The sequence below is a fragment of the Labrus mixtus genome, chromosome 3 (genome assembly GCF_963584025.1).
Source record: "Labrus mixtus chromosome 3, fLabMix1.1, whole genome shotgun sequence".
Taxonomy (NCBI): Eukaryota; Metazoa; Chordata; class Actinopteri; order Labriformes; family Labridae; genus Labrus; species Labrus mixtus.
In genome coordinates this window covers 18,913,509-18,934,097 of record NC_083614.1, presented here as the reverse complement: position 1 = coordinate 18,934,097, position 20,589 = coordinate 18,913,509, and the positions used below count along the sequence as shown (strand labels likewise).

Below are 20,589 nucleotides of genomic sequence, written 5' to 3'. Positions count from 1 at the left end.
ATACATATAGTATACTTTCTATAGAACTGGCTTGCTCTTGTGGGTCATTATGGCACCAGTGTTAAATTAGGCTATTTATTAACCTATTTAATTTATGTATCATAGTTTAGGCTACTTTTTTTCAATCAAATGAATCAACATTTTCCTATACCAGTAAAATATTCAATATCGTAATTTAAACAGGTTATTTAAAAAAAGAAAGGAATCAGTTATAACAACGAAACCATTTCTAGGCTTTGTTACAGCCAGAGACTGTATAAGTCATACAATGTGTTTTGGTTGCTCTGAAATGACGTCCGTACGCTTATCTTGTGCCGGGTGACAGCTAGACCCTGATGGAATGATGATGATGATGGTGATGGTGATGATGGTGATGATGGTGATGGTGATGGTGATGGTGGTGATGATGACAGCACGTGCCTCCCTCCGCCCTCAAAGTGGGAGCAGGTTGCGTCAAACGTGCTCCTCCTCTCCCATTCTCCGTTGTATGCTTCCCATCCCCATCACAGGATCGCAGACAGGTAACCGCAATGTCGCATTTATTATTGTGTTAGGGATTTAACAAAAAATGATTTTAAAGGGGTTCCTGGCGTTTAAAATAGATATGTTGGTTCAAAAGGTATCGTCTGTTTGTTTGGAAGCCGTTCACTTTGAGGCTGTAAGGTTGGATTTTGTGGGATTTCTCTTGATACTATGTTGCAGTTTGTTGTGCTACTTATTGATTTATCTCCACAAATAAAGTATCCTACGTGATGCTGGGCTGTTAAACAATTTCGGTTATGCGCAGGGTGCATGGACGCTGTGACGTAGGCGATGTTATCTTTCTATACCACTATTATCAATATGACGCAGGAGGGAACCGTTTGTAAACGCAATTATTTCAGGGTTGAGCATGTACATTTTTCATCGCTGGAAGCTTTTTTATGCGAATGCTTATCTTTCTTCGTGTTACTTTTGAAGTGTGCTTGTGTTGGTGTGCGTGCGCGTGCCCGTATATTTTCGTTACAGAGCACTTGAAGCCTTGTGTGCACCCACTAAGGTGTTTTTTTTTTGTCTTGTAGGTTATGTAATCTCTTGTAGTTTAGTCATCTTTTGTTTGATTTTGATGCCTTAGCCCAAAGAGATTAAACAATTAGTGGATTACCTGACTAAAAGTAAGTATTATCACTTTATTGTTTCTGACATCTTTACACACACACACACACACACACACACACACACACACAGAATCTGATGTACAGTGTTTAAGCTTGACAAATATGATTATTCAATGCTTTTCCTAGTGGAAAATTATATTAGACTGAATATGTTTCTGGGACCATTGGTGGTATTTTTAAGATGCCTTCCTGTTTTTGGGTAGGCTACTTAAAGTTGCATCTTTAATTTGAAGTTAAGTGATCATGGATCAAGGATTAATCATTTTAAGATCAAGAGATCATTCAAATAAACTCATGAGAAGACATGTATCAAGGTGCGATCTTTAGAAGCACATTTAAAAAGTGTGAATGTTGAACATAAATGACCCTGCTCTCCTTTGCTCCGTGTCTCTTAACGTCTAACCTTTTGGTTATTGGTTGCTCTTTTGCATAAATCTGAATAAGGCGTTAAAGTTTTAACAGAAACATGACACAATGTGCTCTTCCACTCAGGATGGAGGCCCTGTTTAATGAGTGGCTCTGGCAGGAGGAGTACTGGCTCCCCCCTGGTATCCGCTGGCGGGACATTGAGGTGAAGGAGGACGAGGGCCGCTTCCCTCTACCCAGGGATCTTATCTACACCCTGCCACTGGCCTTTGCCTTTATAGCGCTCAGATACATCTTTGAGAGGTGAGACACAACAGCCTCCACCACAGCTGGATCATGAAACCACAAATGCAAGATCACATTTTTAATTATTGACTAAACTAAGACTCCTGCTGTGTTTGATTCTCTGAAGCAGTATGTTTCTAAGATTTACGGTGGACTACAACTTTTAAATTGAGTGTGACTGACTGAATGTGTTACAAGGAAACAGTTCTGCATAATGGTTATATCTTTGCTCGGGTCTGACTTCCTCCTTCATCTGCATTGTCATGCTGGCTGGATAACTGGTTTACTGCCTGTGTGGCACAGGATAATGGCTCCTTTATCCTTCATTAGAGCTCCCTGTAGATGGAAAGCATTTATCAAACAGGCAGTGGGAGAGATGAGCATCATGAGTAGACAGGTTTTAGCTGCTGACTGTGAAAGCCCTCTCTCCTCCCCAGGGGAATTTAATTCAGCCCTATTAAATGTGGTGTACAAGTTGGAGGGAGAGGCAGGATAATTACTCTGATACAGCAGCTTTGTTGGTGCTTCTTAAAAGCTTGTGTAATTTAAAAGGAAACCCCAGACACAGGCTAAACTAATGCTGAATGGCTATTTTTTGTAGACTCTGATGGCCTCTGCAACCTTTTAGTGGAGCTATAACCATCACTGGGTGTACAGCAGGAACAAAAGATGGATGGGAAAACTTGACTTTCAGCCCCCGTAGTGTTTATTCTTAGAATCATACTGAAACATCTCGATACTTTATTGGAAATATCCACTCTATGATGCCCCTTGAAAACACCTCTCAGCAGGAAAAGGCAAATGCATCTTATTTTTAGTATGAGATGATGACAATAGGCATTGCTGTGAACAGGAGCAATACCAAGTGGATTTTAATCCTCTTTTGATTCATTAAAAAGGTTCTATTTCAGTTCAATACCAATCAAGTGATATGTGTTTTGACGAAAATATATCTGCAATAAATCATGGCTTAGGTCATTTTTCAAGCTAAAATGCCCCAAACTGGCTATTTTAGGTTTCAAGGCTATTTGCTTTTCTTGCCCCTTCTTTTTAGTAAACCCAATGTGTTGGTTGTAATTGAATGTTGGTTGGGCAAAACAGGATATCTGATAATACCGCAATGGGCTGTGAGAAAAGTGTTTTTTCAAAATTCAAATTCAAAACCCTAGTTTGCATTTAAATATGCATATATCCCGGGCCATTTCAATTTAATGCACACTGATGTTAAAACAAAATGTAAACGACCCTGAAACCAACACAAATTAGATCACAGACCCTGATTTCGTTTTTTTTTTTTTTGCACATCCATGGTCCATCATCTTGATACATTTTGCCTCCTGCTGCGCTAATACTGAAAATGTTTTAGCAACTAATGCCTCTTGCTGGCATTAGAGTTAAAAGTGACCGTAAGAGGATGATGTGACATGTGATGTATGAACTGATAAGAGGCTCGTGTTTGCATACTTCTTATCAGCTGCTGTATCTGCCCTGAAGTTGAACACTATGTGAGATTGCTTGGCATTAACTGTGAGAGATTAGTACCATTGTTTGGCTTAAAGTCTTTTGTGTAGTATGTTTAATTGAATTTCTTGCATTGGAAGCGTAAAAATATATTATGCTTAATACCAGCGTGCACCCGAGTGTCTGAGTGCTATCCAGTGAAGTATTAATGTGTTGTTCATGTCTGTGAAGCTGTAGCCGATGTCAGCTTAATGGGTGTCTTTATTCGATGATCCTGCTCTGCAGCTGTTTCCCTGTATTGAGGTAGGGGTGTGTGTTTGTGTGTGTGTGTGTGTGTGTGTGTGTGTGTGTGTGTGTTAGAGGTTCCTGTAACAAGAGAACATGTTTGTCTCTAAAGCTGACCTTCTCATTCTCTCTGATCTCTCCCTCCCTGCCCTCTTCAGGATGACTATCTCTGAGCTAGAATTACACACATGTTATTATGCCTGGCATACACACACACACACACACACACACACGCACACACACTTTTATCTAAACATCTTGCTTGTGACACATTGTCCCTGTTCTTCTCTGTGGCTCTGTCTTGTCTTTGTAAAACTAAACACATGCAGATCAGAGGTCTCTTGACGCTATGTAAGGTGACGACAAAGCGCCTGGCCATTTGTCACACTACACTCATGGGAGGAGCTTTGCAAGCTGTCAGGAGCGACACTTAATGAGATATCTCACAATGAGATATATCTTGTTTCTATCGCTTTATTGTCCCTTGCTAGGATCACATTGAGCATCTCATGTTGATCCCTCTGCAATTATATTTTCTCTCTCTTTTTTTTGGTTCTCTGTCCTCACAGGCTCGTTGCCGTCCCATTAAGCAAACAATTAGGAGTGAAGGACCGGATTAGGATCCGAGCCGCTCCTATCCCGAAGCTGGAAACCTTCTACAAACAGAACAGGCGGCAACCATCACCAGTTTGTTCTGTTTGACTTACCTCTCTAACCTTTATGTAGACCTTCCCTAAAATCTCTCAGTATTGTCCTGCAATCCACATCTGAGTAGCCTTTAATTATCATTTGCACTCACAGGACTTTTTGATCTGGAATGAGTGGTATATTGATACATTTGATTATTTATTAGTATTTTCCCCACAGTTGGCAAGAAAGTCATCTGTTGTCCCTGGTTGCATTTCAGAGTTATGCAAAAAACATCCTATTTTTAGCAGTTCATGTGAAAAAAAGGAACTAATAAAAAAAGAGAAGAATCTAATACACACAAGTCACACTAGGGGCTAATGTGTTTATAATATTGCACAGGTATACTCTGTCATGATACAGGAAATTGTAATGTTTTGTGTTAGGCCTGTTCACTGCACAGTGTTATATGATAATTTCCTCTAACAGCACTGACATCAGTATGCTGTCGGGTCCCTTTTAGTTATTAGTTATTTCTTGAGCACCCTTTATTGTCATCATTTCCTTTTGTGAAACTATTCACAACTGTCCTTCCAAAAAGTGTTCCTTACTTTTCCCTGAATCAGTAAACAGGTGCAGGAAAGTGATATAAACATTTACACGGGAATTCTCCATCCTCCTTTTGATTTTGTTTGACAAGCTAACACCAATGATGGGAAAAGACTTGTCACAACTTATAGAATAAAATTCCCCGAGCACTGTTCCAGGTTTGCCTGTGTGCCACGACTTACATTCAAATCATCACTTTGCATGTGGCCTGAACAGCCGCAGCAAAGGCTCCTGCTTGATGCCTTTGTTGATCCGGCATGTAAATATGTGGCAACAGGCAGAATTGGAACAGGCCAAGGAGTTTGAAATATATATTTTAGGATGCGTTAGCTCAATACAGTAAAGGGAAAATGTTGCATCCTCAGTGTTTATGCTTTAAAGTAGGTTCCTTGGACACAATGCAAGTAGAGAGCTATTGTTAGGGTATTGTTAAACCCCTGAATTTGTGGGAGGTTTGGAGAACTAACATAATCACAACACTCCAGAGACTTAGTTCTGAGCTTTGCCTTGGTGTTACATCCAAATCAAAGTCATTAATATAAAACAAGGGAAACCTACATAAACCAGGTGTTTCATAGCCAACATACACATAGGACCAAACAAAGGCTTTAAATACTTCCTGGTTAAACCACATGGCTACTGTAAATGCAAGGGCAGAGTTCAACAGAGTGTTACAGCTAATAAAGATATTAGTAACATCAGTCATTAAATTATACAACCTGGACCTGGAAGTGGACCTTAGAGAGTATAATCATTAGAAATAAAAGAAAGCAAATTCTAGAATGATAACATGGAAAATGAAGCACTTAATTTATCTGAAGGGGATCCACGTTTTAGCGAAGACACACATACTATTAACAACACCTAACAGTTTGGATGATTTGAATTTGTTAAACAAAGTAGTAACACAGCTGTCATAGACATCAGCAAGGAGCTTTGGTTTGTAAAATACCACGTGTGAAATAGTGTGTCTCAGGAGTTGAGAGAGCAGCCGGCAGCAGTAAACCTCTTCTGAAATGCAAATATCAGTCCAACCCTCAGTCTTTAAATATGCATTTGTGTTTGTGTGTATTCAGAGTGAGGTGGTGACCTTGGGGAAGCAATGCGGACTCTCACAGAGAAAGATCCAGTCCTGGTTCAGGCACAGAAGGAACCAGGACCGACCTAGTAACACCAAAAAGTTCCGCGAGGCCTCGTGAGTATTTGAAGACTTAGACAAAAAGGCTTGTCTGTCTGTTAAAGTTATAAAAGGCTTACATTATATTATGAAGGAAAGAATACAAATCTTGTCATGTCAAAAGCTGGTTTTCAGTAAAACTGCCCCCTTTATATGTTTTTAACAAATAACAATCAGTGGACCAGCTCTTTACCCTCGCAGGGCTTCTTGGGGGAGCATGGGAATTTGCTCATCCAGTCTACATGTGTTTTGTGGATTTGGAGAAGGCTTTTGACCGTGTCCCTCGGGGGATCATGTCGGGAATAAGGGGCCCCGGGGCCGTTGGTACGAGCCATCCGGTCCCTGTTAGACCAAAGTGGGAGCTGTGTCCGCATCCTCGGCACAAAGTCAGACACGTTCCCAGTGCGTGTTGGCCTCCGCCAGGGTTGCCCCTTGTCACCGGTCCTGTTTGTGATCTTCATGGACAGGATCTCAAGGAGCAGCCAGGGGGAGGAGGGTTTCCAGTTTGGAGACCTCAAAATCTCGTCTCTGCTTTTTGCAGATGACGTGGTTTTGTTGGCTTCCTCAAGCTGGGACCTCCAGCAGGCATTGGGGCGGTTTGCAGCCGAGTGCGAAGCGGCTGGGATGAGGGTTAGCACCTCCAAGTCCGAGGCCATGGTTCTCTGCCGGAAAAAGGTGGATTGCTCTCTCCGGGTGGGGAGTGAGTCCTTGCCCCAAGTGGAGGAGTTCAAGCATCTCGGGGTCTTGTTCACGAGTGAGGGTAGGATGGAGCGTGAGATTGACAGACGGATTGGCTCGGCGTCAGCAGTAATGCAGGCGTTGTGCCGGACCGTTGTGGCGAAGCTCTCGATTTACCGGTCGATCTACGTTCCAACCCTCACCTATGGTCATGAGCTATGGGTAGTGACCGAAAGAATGAGATCGCGGATACAAGCGGCCGAAATGAGCTTCCTCCGGAGGGTGGCTGGGCTCAGCCTTAGAGATAGGATGAGGAGCTCGGACATTCGGGGGGAGCTCGGGAGTAGAGCCGCTGCTCCTCCGCATCGAAAGGAGCCAGTTGAGGTGGTTTGGGCATCTGTTAAGGATGCCTCCTGGACGCCTCCCTTTAGAGGTTTTCCAGGCACGACCAACTGGGAGGAGACCCTGGGGCACACCCAGAATGCGCTGGAGGGATTATTTATTCCATCTAGCCTGGGAACGCTTCGGAATCCCCCAGGAGGAGCTGCAAAGCGTTGCTGGGGAGAGGGAAGTCTGGGTTGACTTACTGCTACTTACCTGCTACCACCGCAACCCGACCTCCAAGAAAATGGATGGATGGATAATCTCACTTTCTATTTCAAAAGTCATTTCAAACTAGAATTACATTTAGCTTTAAAGACTAAACTTGGTTGCCATATTTTAAGTCTAGAGCTTGATTTATTTCCAAACACAATTATATAATTTACAAACATGATTATCCGTGTTCACGTATTTAATTCATGCTGCAGTCTCTAACAAGTGATGGTGTTCTTTTTATCGTTGCAGCTGGCGTTTTGTCTTCTACCTCGTAGCGTTCACTGTGGGGCTCGCCTCTTTAATTAATGTAAGTGTGCTACCAACTACACTAGGACTGACAATGGGACGTTGTTTTGTGTGTTAGCAATAAGACATGCACATTTTTATTATCTCTTGTGGACTCATAGACATCCACTGTGTAACTTTAATGGTTTGCAAGAGTTGAGTTAACATTCATCCTCGAGCTTGTATGATGTGAAGACTGTTGATGTTGATTGTTTCATCTTTCAGACTCCATGGTTCTGGGATCAAAGAGAGTGTTGGAGGGGTTATCCAAAACAGGTGAGGACAAAATTGCAAGATTGAGCAGACATTAATTTAACAAAACATGTCTTAAGTAATTAGTCACACTAATGACTGCTTGTTCATCTGAAAAGTAAATAAAAATGTTTGATAATCTATGCATTCTTTGCTTGATCCAGCTATTTCCACACAAGGCCTCTTTTCCATTATCTTCATTGATTATGATCATGAGTTGAATACCTTCGGCTTTAGACTGTTAAAAAACAAGTATGATGATTTTTTTTTCACTATTTCCTGACACTGTAATGACTTTAGATTTATTAGCAGTGATAATAATCTATACTCAATATAAAGTCCTAATGCAATATAGAGCTATTCTCTGGTACAGCTGGGACATTAACTCATCCGTTAAGAAGGAACGTGAGAAGGAAATCAATATCTGGGAGGAACTCAGTAAAACAAAGTCTTAAGTGTTTGTTGAAGGATTTAGTCATGGTAGATTTTGAGTTTATGACACAGTTTGTTCAGTAAACTTCTCCAACCCCTCTAACGTTTAAGTCTACTCCTTTGCTTCCTTAACAGTTTTTAAGCTAATCTCTCTGCTATGTTTGTGGCAGTTAGTTATGCCTGCAGGTCGACATTCCTCAGTAGTAAACATCCCTTCCTTGCGGGGTCATGGCCTTGAACAGCAAACACCTCCTGCAGGCAACACAACACCTGACATTTTTTCACCTTGTTTTGAGGTCTTGTTGCCTCTGACCGAGAGAAAGGATGTGGTTTTAGGCGGTAAATGCCCCTGCCAACTTCCTGCCATTGTGCTTCAAACCTTGAATGCAGGGGTTTTTACACAAACGGTTTAGATTTAAGATAGTACACACACCACTTTCTTTAAATGAAAACATTTCCTCTTCTGGAAAACAGGTTTGCTGTAGTTGTGATAACATAAAGTTCCTTCTTGATGTGAAAGTGAAGGATTTTTTATTTGCCGACTTTCAGGGCTCTATTTACCATGTTCACAAGGCAGCCAATTTCCTCTGACATCACACTCAATGGAAAATGTAAAGTCCCCATGAAATGAAAAATACCTTTTCCAGTTCTAATCCAGCGTTCCTTTGTTACATGTTCATTTATCTGCCAAATATATTTCAATAAAGCATTATCTGAGTGTTTTTTAAATCACAATAAATGTACCTTTTGTCTTCCTACAAAACGTTTCAAATGACTCATCCTGTTATCAGGGGCGTTTACTAATTTCACAACCAATTAAAAAGCTTTGTGGAAGCTAACGATCCAATCACATCCATCCCTACATTATGTTTATTCTATCTTGTGATTGGTTCTATCCCGTCTCAGTTAGAAATACGACACTGCAGTTAGTTACTCAAAGTTTAGCTTCATTGGGACTCTAAAAACTGTTACAATGTAATAGTGTCTCATGTTCCTGTTTATTTATGTTTTATTTATAGAAATGCAGAGAAAGAGGCAAAGGACGTTTGCCACAAATCTGGAGGGACATTTGAGCAGATGTTAAAGCGACATAACAAGTAGGCTATAAGAAATCAGCTGCCATCAGGAAAAAAGCTAATATTAGCATTCAGCCTCTCCTAGCTAATACTAACAATAGCTAGGCAGTGGCTGAATGCTAAAATTAGTTTTTGGTTGTGTTGTATGATACAATAGAAAATGCATAATTTGCTGACAGCTCTGTTAAGAAAGGGTTGAATGCTCACATTAGTTGTTGAGGGTAGCCAATGGGTCATCAAATGAATGAAATACCATTCCTTGATCCATTGTCACCTCCGTTGATGATCAATCAGGAAACGCTCAAATGATGACACATTTTCAGACATTTACATGAAGTTATAAGCTGGAACACATTATAGGGCATTTGAGCGGTACACCCTGAGTGTGAAGCCAGACTTGAATGGCATCTGTGTGAACATGGTCACTTCCCCAAAAGTCTTCACATCTTTCTCAGCAAACACATGCGGGAGAGGCCAGAGTCGGTCAGCAAAAGCAGTTAATTCTTCAGTTTACAACAGTACTAAAGTTTGTTTTCCTGATGCTAGACTGATAAGCAGCAGTCACATACCACTGAATGTAAACATGTGACTGATTGTTTCTCTTCTTCTCATTCCTCAGCCTGTGTCCGAGGCTCATCATTGGTATTACATCCTCGAAATGGGATTCTATTTATCCCTGCTGCTGTCTGTGTCTGTGGATGTCAAGCGAAAAGTAAGTGAGCTCAAATACACACATGCAATCACACACACATTCACACATAATCTAAAAGCTCAGAGCAAAATCCTGCTGGTTTCCAGATGGCTTCTTCTTGAGTTTTGAACTGTTAGTCAAATGGTCAAAACTGAATTATGTCATCACTCACTGCGCTTTTTTTTGCAGTGTAATCCAAATGTTGCTTTTCTTTTGCAGGATTAAACTAAATACGGATTATGCACTAGATAATCTGGTATTACATCATGTTTGTGTACTTTGTGTGTCTGTCATTTTAAAACAGCAGTGCTGCAGGATCTGAAATATTTAGTAAGAGTTTGGCACCTACTGTTAAATTCATGTAAATTAAAAAATATTAATATTAAATTGATAGGCCTTATATATATCCAAAAAATACACTCAATATTTGCAGCCTTAATTCCCAACTTCTCTGGATAAAATATGTGGTTGTGTGTGGTTTACCCAACGTGTCAATGCTGCTGACCAAGGATGTTTCAAGTGTCCAACAAAACAATAAATCAGTCCAGACAATATGTAAATGTACCTTTCAAATTCTTGGACACTTTTGATGAAAAAGGCCGCAGACCAAAAGCTGCTGACGTGTTGGTTGTGCTAGTGAGATTTTCCTCATACTGTGTGGTCTCTGTGTGTGTTCCAGGATTTCAATGAGCAGGTCATTCATCACATCGCCACCTTATTCCTCATTGGTTTCTCCTACTGTGCCAACTATGTGAGGGTTGGCACTCTGGTGATGCTGGTACACGACTCCTCTGACTTCCTTCTGGAGGTAAATCACCAGACCTGATTTTTCTGCACTATTGAATAATAGTCAAGGTGTCTAGCTTTGCTGTCTATTTGACATATTTCACCTTGCTTACACAATTGTCATCTGCATATATTCAGGTATTAGCAAAAAAAAACCTGATTATATACTTCAAATTAGATAACAAGGAAGTAGGAAATACAAAATGCACCATTCAAATCTCTCATGAACTGCTGTTAAACCACAAAACTGCACAAAGGTCACAGGGAAGTTGACTTGAATACAGCCATTGTGTAGTTTGCATTCTCTTACTCAAAGACATCATAACCAGACGTCCGGTATCAAATAAGTCATGCACAGAAAAGCCTTATTGTCAGTTTAAAAAAAGAAAAAAGTTTTTTGTGGCTGTAAAATGATTTGCAACTCCCTCTGTGAGACTATAGGTTTATTGTCTTTGGTGTTGTGAGGCTGTTTTTCCTGGTTGCAACATTTTACTGATAACATCAGAAAAGTAAGACTGTAACTGTCAGCTTAAAGCTGAGGAAATATGTAGAGCCAGCCCTGTGACCTTAGGCGTGACTAGGTGATGTCTGGCACATAGAGCGACAACGATGTGGGTGTAATATTCAGACAGACGCTCTACAGACTGGCATTAGTATCTATGTGTGGAACTGTAAAGGTGTATTAGACAAAAGAAATCAAAGAAATTTGACAATTAATGATTATGTATCACAGTTTGGCTTGTGACAGTCTTTTATTAACTTAAACACCTTATTTCAATCATCTCTGTCCTGCCTTTGGTTTTATAATTGGATTTACATGTGAATGATAGCAATCTCACGATGGAGTAAAACTTTTAATTTGCCATCAATTTAATTGATATAGTCAAGGCAGGTAGCGTACAGTAGGTAGACTATGCTGTAGTCAGTTTAAAGAACCTGTTTTTGTCCTCCCTTGGTAACTCTTGAAACAATGCTGATATTAGTCATAAGAGAAAGCTGGTGAAAAAAAGAGTCTTTTTTTTTCTGATAGTCTGCCAAGATGTTCCACTATGCTGGCTGGACGAGGACGTGTGACTCGCTGTTTGTCATCTTCTCATTGATTTTCCTCGTGACAAGACTTGTGGTGTTACCCAGCAGGTAAAACATCACGGTGCAGTAGATGTAACAAATTCATGGCTTTGCACAAATCCTCAAGATTTTGCAGTGAGCAAGTTTTGATGAACTTATAATCTGTTTGTTTTTTTTTCAAGACTGTGTCTTTGCGTAACTAATCTTGAATGCTGTTTTTGTAGTCCCTTTAGTGTAATGTTTAGTTGGAGGTGAAAAGAATCTGCTCTGTTGTTCTGGAGCACCCAACTGCATCTGTTGTACATCTTTGCCCTTTTTTCTCTCTCTCTCTCTCTCTCCCTACAACCTGCTGTCTCTAGTTTCTTAGCAAAGAGCAGCAGGTTTACACTCCCTGCAAAATAATTGATTCTTCACATTGAAATAAATGACTTTAGTCGTCAGAAAGCTCTCATCCTTTCCTGAGTTTGTTCTGTAGGGAAGCTAAAACTGATCATCTCTTACTGTGTCTGTCTCCCAGAGTGATCTACTCAACCCTGGTGGTCTCTCTTGACTTCTTCAAGCCGTTCTTTGGATATTATTTCTTCAATGCTCTGCTGTTAGTGCTGCAGGCACTGCACATCTTCTGGGCCTATCTCATTCTCCGAATGGTCTACAAGTTTGTGTTCCTCGGCAAGGTGAGAACAATGTAACAAAATGAGGAGTGGAAGGACAATGTTGACATTTACTTTGGCACCATAAAGACTGTTTGATTCCGTTCCCTCTCTTCAGGTGGAGCGTGATGAACGTAGCGATGAGGACAGTGAGGTTGACGACAAAGAGGAAGAGGAGGAGCCTGAGGAAGAAGGTGACGAGTGCAGCTGGGAGCAAAGAAAGGGTACAATAAACTCCAAGCTGGCATCTCTGGCTAACAACTGTGTCCTGAATAACTTGACCAACCAGCGGAATATAAACAGCAGACTGCCCAAAGCCAGATAGTGGAGCAGCCTCCACCAACATCTACCAAAACCTCCTTAAAAGAAGAAAGTTATTTCCCCTTCCACCAATTGGCAATCAACTTCTTAGTGACATATGATACAAACGTTCGGCTTTGTGTACATGGAACACGGTCCATTGAAGATTTCAGATGAGGGTAAGTCTGCATCCTGCTTATCTTGAAAAAAAAGAGTGAAAGAGAAGAACAGATGATTGTAAATCTGCATCCCCAGTATTAGATTAGGCAGAAACACCATCATTACTAACACCCACACACCAGAATTCGAAAAAATATGGCGAAACAAGGAGACAGTCTACCCTTTTTTATGTGTAGTATGAAGATTTTATATATATTGTCACTGTACTCTAACTGCTTTGTAAATACATGAAGGTGAAAGACAGTAGACGTGCTATGATGCATTTACACGTTCCTTTAATCAACATGAGAAATTATATGATTTTTATACAGGAATTAAAATATTCCAATATAATATGAAGTCAAATAATCTTTGAACAGAATAAACTAGAGGTAGAATTTCAGAGGCATTCACTCCCTTGGCTTTGTATCCACAAACATACACATTATTATTGATTGTACATAGACTTTGATTGTAGCAAATCTGTTGATAAACCACTTTATATCTCTATTTTTAATGAATGATTTACTCAACAGGAAAGGTTTATGTTGTTATAATCTCCCTGCAGAAGTTTCTTTGGTATTTTAAACTTACATTATTTTCTGTAATAGTATTTATTTTTGTCTTGGCTTATAGAAAATCTATGGCGCCCCCTGGTGCACAAAAAAGAGCACATCCTTACAGACAAGGCACTTACTATGTGACTGATGATGCATGTACAAAAAAAGTAATGCTCATGTACATGTGGACTTGTGTGATTGTGCGTTCCTTTTTCTACTTTAATATCACTACGATAGGCAGCATGGTTCCTCAACAAGGTTTTTGTTACAATTTGCTGGACTTTATTTTTGTGCCTCGGCTGCTTTGTATATATTGTAATAGGACAAAAGTTAGATTTTTTTAAGCACTGTGTGTAGGTAGGATTACACACCTACACTGGACAAACACACAGGGCAGACCTTACTGTGAGTGGTTTCACTGGTTTCACTGTTTTTACTGCTTAATATGTAGGTGAGGCTGCTGGTGTCTGTAGGCCGTAAAAAAGGTTGTTCACATAAGGGCCAATATAAAATGTGAGATATTTTATAGACAGGGAGTTGTCTACAAAAGTTTAAATGCTTTATCCACTAAAAAAGTTCTTACTGAAATGTAAAGATCAAGTTTATTACATGTTTTGATATGATATGACAGTGCTCTACTACTTTAATAGGATGAAGAGGTTATTTAGTTTTTCATTTTATCACAATGAAAGACGAGGCTCACTCTCTGTAAACTGTTTCCAGGGTTGGTTTCACGGTTGGATTATGATGATTGTCAACAGAACAGCAAAGATGTTTTTTGTTTTTTTTTAAATCTAAGTAATCTTTATTGCTGTAATTCACAACCACGAATAATATTCATTTTGAACAAGTCGCTAATAGCAACTCATAAAGTAAGTTCCTGTGTCCACTTACTTCAGCTTATACAAAATGAATGTCCTGAACAGAAGGAAGGTTGGGTCTCAATTGTAACACTGAGGCTCACAACACAGAGTGGGATTTAATTGGTGGAGAAATAAAAGGGCTGATCCACTTAATATCACACCCATTACACCAACTAAAACGATGTTTGTTTTTTTAAAGACTTAAAAAAATAGATTTTTGTTTCATGAAGTAACACTTTACTGTTCTCTTAAGAGTTCCCATGGCTGCTTGATTGATTGTGTGTAAACTTGAAAAGTTTTAATAAATGACTATTGAAATAAATAGCACTGCTGTCTTCTTTTAAGTGAATGATTACACCTGTGTCTGTTTATTTAAATTGTGCTTACTTTTTCATGTATTTAATTCATGTAAGCCAAAGACATGACCTATTAGAAAATTAAGTTTTTGACGTTTTAGTACGTAGACATGTACAAAAAAAGCTGAGGTTTGCAGAATAAATCAACGTGCTATCCTTCAAATAGGCATTCTCACAGTAACACACCCTCTAAGGGGCACAGAGCAGGGCATGGCATCATCCACTTCCATGCAGGTGTCTATGTAGGGGTCCATCAGTACCATGTTTGGGATTGCTTTGTTACTCTTTTTCTCACTGACCAGATATATCTGTCCGCTGACTGTTGTGCAGCCAGAGAAGAATTTACTGTCCAGACATTCCTCCTCAAATAAGGTCCACTCGTCTGTTTCCACGTCGAATCGCAAAGCTTGGCCTCCAAACAGGTAGAGGGCACCGTTAAGCTCTGTTGCAACCAGGTCATAACTGATGGGGTAAAAAAAAAAAAGATGTCATACAATAAACCTTCCAATTAAAGCTTAAAACAATATTATACTAAATAAATATTCGTCGTGACAGTGACAGTGTCATTAAGCAAAGCAGAAGAGTCAGCATGTAATTTAAAGTTTACTCACCGTGGATATGGAGAATAGGAGATCACATCCCATTGATCCTCCTTCACCATATACCGCTGAATTCCTCCATACGCCTCCCCATTTTCATCCAGGCCACATGCCACATAGATGCATGAGCCTAGAGTAGCAGTGGCTGCCCGCTCAACAGCCCTCACCATGGGGCTGATCGCCTCCCACCCTTTGTCTGGCCCCAGTACCAGTCTCTCTACATCACTCACAAGTCCTTCATCCATGCTGCCCCCTAGGACATACAGCGCAGAGTCCAGCCCGATGGAGCAGTGGCTGTGCCTGGATTTCTGCAGTGCCGGCCCATCAAGCCAGCGCTGGTTCCCACATTCGTAAATCCTGACCCAGTCCACACTGAACCACAGGACGTCCCGGAAGTAGCCGCCTGTCACAACCACATTGTCTCCTACAAAATGTAGGTGTTAAGGGGTTAAATAAAGAAAATAGAGAAATATTATGTATCATCATTATCCACATCGCCATCATCCTAATCCCTATTCAACCCTTACCTAGAGCAGCTACAGAGTACTGTGTGAGGTTCTTCCTCTGTAGCGGTGCACAGCTCTGCCATCTACCACTCTGCGGGTGAAACTGGTACAGTGCCTGTTGCTCCTGATCATGTGGTCCGCCCAGGACAAAGAGGGTCTCTCTGGCCCTGGTTCTCTTTATTGACCTGCCCGCTAACCAAGATTCTGGAAATTGTTCATTCAGCATACAGACAAGTTTGGCTCTGGGGTCAGAGCTTTTCATGCTTGTCAACAGTTCAGTGAGAAATGGTAAAGAGAGCAGCTCAGGCCTCACCAGCTCAATGAGCTCCAGAAAATGCTCTTCTCGTTGGGAGTCAAATGACACCCACCGTAGGATGGCCTCCAGGGCAAGATCATCCTTGAAGATGGCCAGGTCATCACTGGCAAGAAGGTCCGCAATGTTCTCTTTAGACAGGGACAGGAAGTCCTCATCGGCAGCAATAGCAGAGAAGTGTGTGAGCACCACCTGTCTTGCCACCCTGTAGAGCTGAGCGCAGCCAAGCCTCCAAGCGTAAGCCATCATCCCCAGACAGTTACTGAGGTGCAGCTCGCGCTCCAGGAACTTGCAGCACAGCAGTCTGGCTCCCTCTAGTTGTAAAAAGTCTGCAGTCTCGAGGATCCCAAGAACGTTTTCTCTGTTCAGAGCTATGTTGCATGTCCTGATGTATTCCATCAAAACCCTAAAATGCTGCAGACCCACACCTTTGATCTCAATGATCCTTCTGCGGCTCTCTACACCACATCCAAAAAACAGAGCCCTGAAGTATGGACTGTGGAGGGCTAGCCGTCGACGGTTGACATAAAAGCTCTCTCCTTCTACCTGCAGCGTGGCATCAGGTATCACCTCAGGCTCTTTCACATGTAGAACACATTCATCCTCCTGAAGTTTGTTTATCTGTTCAGACAGAACTGTGAATTCAAAACGCTGAGGTTTAGGATCAGTGTCAGCTCTGCAGGCCATTTCACAACAACCTCTTCTGTGTAGTCCCTTGTCCTCGTCCTGGTTTACAAAACACCAACCAACTGGTGTTATTAATAGACTGTCGGCTGGCTAGATGCAAACAGGAAAAAGTAGGTCATTCCCCAAAAACAAAAAACAAAAAACAATGCAAATAAAAACTGGAGGATGTAGATACGTGGACGATAACTCGTATAGTTTTTCCTTACACGCTATAAATGTTCATCGGGTGTTGAATTACCAATATTCTAAAAAACCAAAAACAATGACGTCACCAAAGCGCTCGGCGATTTCATTGGTTGAGCATCTGGGGGTCAAAGTTTTACTTCCGTGTCAAACAGCTAACATGACGGTAAGTTCGTATGGTTTTCGTTTTCATTCAAACACCACTTTGCATTTACACAATTAAACCTTATCGGGAAAATAACTCCGAGTCACTTACTGTTAATTGTCTACATAACCTGAAATGCAGGAAAAACTCTGCACATAAATATGTGTAACCTGGCTAGGCTAGTGAAGCTACAGTGAGGCTAGCTTACATGTGATTTAGCGTTTTCAAACAATGTCCAATTTCTCCGTGCAGGACAAAGAAAAGAAGAAGAAGGAGAGCATCTTTGACTTGTCAAAGTACATCGACAAGCCGATTCGAGTAAAGTTTCAAGGAGGACGGGAGGGTAGGTGGATGCATTGTTTCATAAGATAATGCTAATAAGTCTTAGGCAGGGGAAACCAAACATGCCCCAAAAAATATCCTCCTGATTAATGCATTGTGTACCTCTCTCTCTCTCTCTCAGCCAGCGGCGTGCTGAAAGGCTTTGACCCTCTGTTAAACTTAGTGCTGGACGGCACAATCGAGTACATGCGGGGTAAGTCAAATGGAAACAAACTTTAATCTGTACAAACTTTAATCTGTACAAACTTTACAGTAAGGAAGGAAGGAAGGAAATGTTTAAATCAAGCGTCAGTACGCCCTCAGAAGTGGACTTAATGTGACTGAAAATGTTGTTCTGTGAATGACCGTCATCTACAGCAGGGGTTCCCAAACTTTTCAGGTCGTGACCCCCAAAATAAGGGTGACAGAAACTGGGGACCCCCCCCCCACTGTTCTTTAAGGTGGTTAGTTAGGTATATAACGTAGCGACAGCCACGCACACACTAATGAACCTATCCAAAAAACTACTAACACAAAATAATACAAGAGCCTAAAATAATTAAACACTTCATTTCCATTTCACTCAATGATACTGTCTTATATGACATTGGACTACTTTTTGTATGTTTACAAAAATGGTAAAAAGATATACTTATGCACTTTTAAATTATTTTTAATTTTTTTATGGAAGGCATCTCGCGACCCTCTTGGTGGCTGGCGACCCACCTTGGGGTCCCGACCCCCACTTTGGGAACCACTGATCTACAGGACAATCTTATCCAATGAGAAAATGTCTAGTTGTTGTAACTGTATGGGGACATAACCTCTGTATATTTTTAGATTGACTGAGGTTGGATGATGGCTAATAATGATTTATATTCACACAATATTAAAACATCCAACATGTAAAACCTGGATCACTGTTTACTACTACCACGTCACCCAAACTAGTCATCCCTGCAGCACATAACCTTTACCTGTCATAAACCCAATAATGCCCTTATCCCGTCAAATGAGAGGAGAACTACGGGGAACACTTTTATGAAGCACGGTCTCTCTGGAAATACAAAAACTACTACAGTAATCACAATGCCTAGGCTATGCAGTAGTGAGGATACTCTGAAATGACAGCAGTATTCTGTTATTGTTGGAGTTGTCTGCCAATCATAAGAAGGGGTTTTATAATATTGCCAATAATCTGTACAACCAGGGCGCTGGTGGCACAGTGGTTAGTGCGTGCGCCACATGTATGGAGGCTATAGTCCTCCTGGAATCCAATCTGTGGCTCCTTTCCTGCATGTCATTCCCCACTCTCTCGCTCTCCCTGATTTCTGACTCTATCCACTGTCCTATCTCTTCAATAAAGGCAGAAAATGCCCAAAAATAAATCTTAAAAAAATAAAATACTAATCTGTACAACCTAGTGTCACTGTAGCTTCCAAAACATGACTGTTATTTGAAGTAGTCTTTTGTGGAATATAAAATTAAGTTGTGAATGATCAGGAGTTTTATTTTACAATTGCAATATATTAATGATGTGCAGACCCTGTGAAGGGCTCAAACAAAGAGTTTGGGAGTGACATCTGGTGATTTGACTTTTAATACATATATATGTTGTAAAAGTTGTGAGTCTATTATTTAGTGTGTGACAAGTGTAGACATTCTGTATCACATTTAAATGTTTTATCCAAATAACTTAAAGTAAAATAACTTCACTTTGAAAAAAAAATAATTATATAATAATTTGGTCCTGAAACGTATGCTTGTCGGTAAGGCCCAGTGTCCCTTTGAGCTCATTTATAATTGTTATCATCGGATGAAAATGTTGTCATGAATGAGCCTCCACAAAAACTTAAAGTGACCGCAAGGGTAAACTATTAAGCAAAGTGAAGAACTTATATTCATCTGTGAAGATACACCACCAGTCAAAATGTTGGACACACAACAGTAACTGTCTAATCAATAATATAGTAATATTATATCGTTATCATATAGCTACTGTAAGCTGTATCAAGGGCACACCTACTAATAGAAGGGTTTTTCTTTATTTGATCTATTTTCCACATTTTAGAATAATAGCAGATATTAAACCAATAACAATAAATCTTAATTAAATTTTTGTTTTGGAAAGAAATGCATACATTCATAGGCATCAACTTCACTATTTCTATTTATTTATACAAGAAACCCATGTCAAACATTCAAGCTTAAGACTGTAGATCAAAATGTCTAAGATAAAAACATGCATTTCAATCAGGTGTGTCCAAACTTTTCACTGGTAGTGTACCTCTGTAACATTTAACTCAAATGTTTGCGTGTAAATAACGCTTGCACATCCTTGCCTTTCCAGATCCAGATGACCAGCTGAAGCTGACAGAAGACACCCGGCAGCTTGGGCTGGTGGTGTGCAGAGGAACCTCTGTAGTACTAATCTGTCCTCAGGACGGCATGGAAGCCATACCGAACCCCTTCATACAGCAACAGGATGGCTAACACTGTCTCTCTGTTTCACACACACACACACACACACACACGCACACACAATTACAACCATGCACACTTAAATGTTTGTGAAGTCTTTTGTTGTTTTATATTAAGACTTACCAGTAATAATGTGTATAATGAAGCAAATTTCAGTTGTGCAAATCAAAAGTTCATCTACAAAAGGACATTTTAAGCACCTCACTTTGGTTTCTGTCTCTAGTGTGCAAAGTTTGAAAACATTTGAGTTGTAAACAGCCCACAAAGTTGGCATGTGTTATTGTAACCATTTTCTTTTTATCCAGAATAAGTCAACTTTTTACTATTCTTTGTTGTTTTTGATAAGAAAATAAAATAATAATGTGACTTAAGTGTTATTCTTCCTTGTCTGTGTGCAAGTTGTATGTGGAAATTGATAGAATTTCAGTGATTCAGATAACTTCTGTTGTGATGGTCTGTGTGTGGCTCAGCAGATGTGAATCAAGTAGCCTCTTCCCATCCAAATTTCATCCACTTCAGAAGTCTGACCACTTGCTTACTAAGTCTGTATCTCACAGTCTATCTGCAGCGTGGTGTTATCGCTGCCTTATTTAGCCCGAGAGAAAACCTTCTGGTTAAAAATAAACAGCTAAAA

At 40.4% G+C, this 20,589-nt stretch overlaps 3 protein-coding genes across 4 annotated transcripts; 2 read left to right on the top strand and 1 right to left on the bottom strand.

Annotated features, from left to right (window-relative positions):
* Positions 1-438: 438 nt before the first annotated feature.
* Positions 439-14,686, top strand: cers4a (ceramide synthase 4a). Of its 2 annotated transcripts, none has more exons than XM_061033553.1 (11): positions 439-521; positions 1,650-1,826; positions 4,124-4,241; positions 5,867-5,985; positions 7,492-7,549; positions 7,753-7,803; positions 9,907-9,999; positions 10,658-10,786; positions 11,795-11,901; positions 12,350-12,506; positions 12,601-14,686. In XM_061033553.1, exons 2-11 carry the CDS (start codon positions 1,651-1,653, stop codon positions 12,805-12,807), a joined length of 1,215 nt encoding a protein of 404 aa, XP_060889536.1. In that variant the 5' UTR covers positions 439-521; position 1,650; the 3' UTR covers positions 12,808-14,686. The 2 variants fall into 2 exon arrangements, with proteins under 2 accessions (XP_060889536.1, XP_060889535.1); XM_061033552.1 differs by lacking the exon at positions 439-521 and adding an exon at positions 579-1,154.
* On the bottom strand, positions 14,276-16,969 carry LOC132963650 (kelch-like protein 23). The gene is made up of 3 exons (XM_061033551.1): positions 15,847-16,969; positions 15,332-15,743; positions 14,276-15,182 (listed from the first exon to the last, which is right to left on the bottom strand). Exons 1-3 carry the CDS (start codon positions 16,823-16,825, stop codon positions 14,879-14,881), a joined length of 1,695 nt encoding a protein of 564 aa, XP_060889534.1. The 5' UTR covers positions 16,826-16,969; the 3' UTR covers positions 14,276-14,878.
* A 146-nt stretch (positions 16,970-17,115) lies between these two features.
* lsm7 (LSM7 homolog, U6 small nuclear RNA and mRNA degradation associated) lies at positions 17,116-20,321 on the top strand. Its single transcript, XM_061033554.1, has 4 exons — positions 17,116-17,174; positions 17,406-17,496; positions 17,617-17,688; positions 19,825-20,321. The coding sequence occupies exons 1-4, from the start codon at positions 17,169-17,171 to the stop codon at positions 19,965-19,967; spliced, it is 312 nt and encodes a 103-aa protein (XP_060889537.1). The 5' UTR covers positions 17,116-17,168; the 3' UTR covers positions 19,968-20,321.
* Positions 20,322-20,589: the final 268 nt, after the last annotated feature.

What these genes read in the sequence shown, in the direction of transcription:
- LOC132963650 (XM_061033551.1), bottom strand. Translation starts at nt 16,825, where the DNA reads ATGGCCTGCAGAGCTGACACTGATCCTAAACCTCAGCGTTTTGAATTC. An exon ending in GTACTCTGTAGCTGCTCTAG is followed by an intron (nt 15,744 to 15,846) that starts GTAAGGGTTGAA and finishes TACATTTTGTAG; the next exon opens with GAGACAATGTGGTTGTGACA. An exon ending in TCCTATTCTCCATATCCACG is followed by an intron (nt 15,183 to 15,331) that starts GTGAGTAAACTT and finishes TTACCCCATCAG; the next exon opens with TTATGACCTGGTTGCAACAG.
- cers4a (XM_061033553.1), top strand. Translation starts at nt 1,651, where the DNA reads ATGGAGGCCCTGTTTAATGAGTGGCTCTGGCAGGAGGAGTACTGGCTC. An exon ending in GGCTCGCCTCTTTAATTAAT is followed by an intron (nt 7,550 to 7,752) that starts GTAAGTGTGCTA and finishes TTCATCTTTCAG; the next exon opens with ACTCCATGGTTCTGGGATCA. An exon ending in GGAGGGGTTATCCAAAACAG is followed by an intron (nt 7,804 to 9,906) that starts GTGAGGACAAAA and finishes CTCATTCCTCAG; the next exon opens with CCTGTGTCCGAGGCTCATCA.
- lsm7 (XM_061033554.1), top strand. An exon ending in GTTTCAAGGAGGACGGGAGG is followed by an intron (nt 17,497 to 17,616) that starts GTAGGTGGATGC and finishes TCTCTCTCTCAG; the next exon opens with CCAGCGGCGTGCTGAAAGGC. An exon ending in CACAATCGAGTACATGCGGG is followed by an intron (nt 17,689 to 19,824) that starts GTAAGTCAAATG and finishes TTGCCTTTCCAG; the next exon opens with ATCCAGATGACCAGCTGAAG.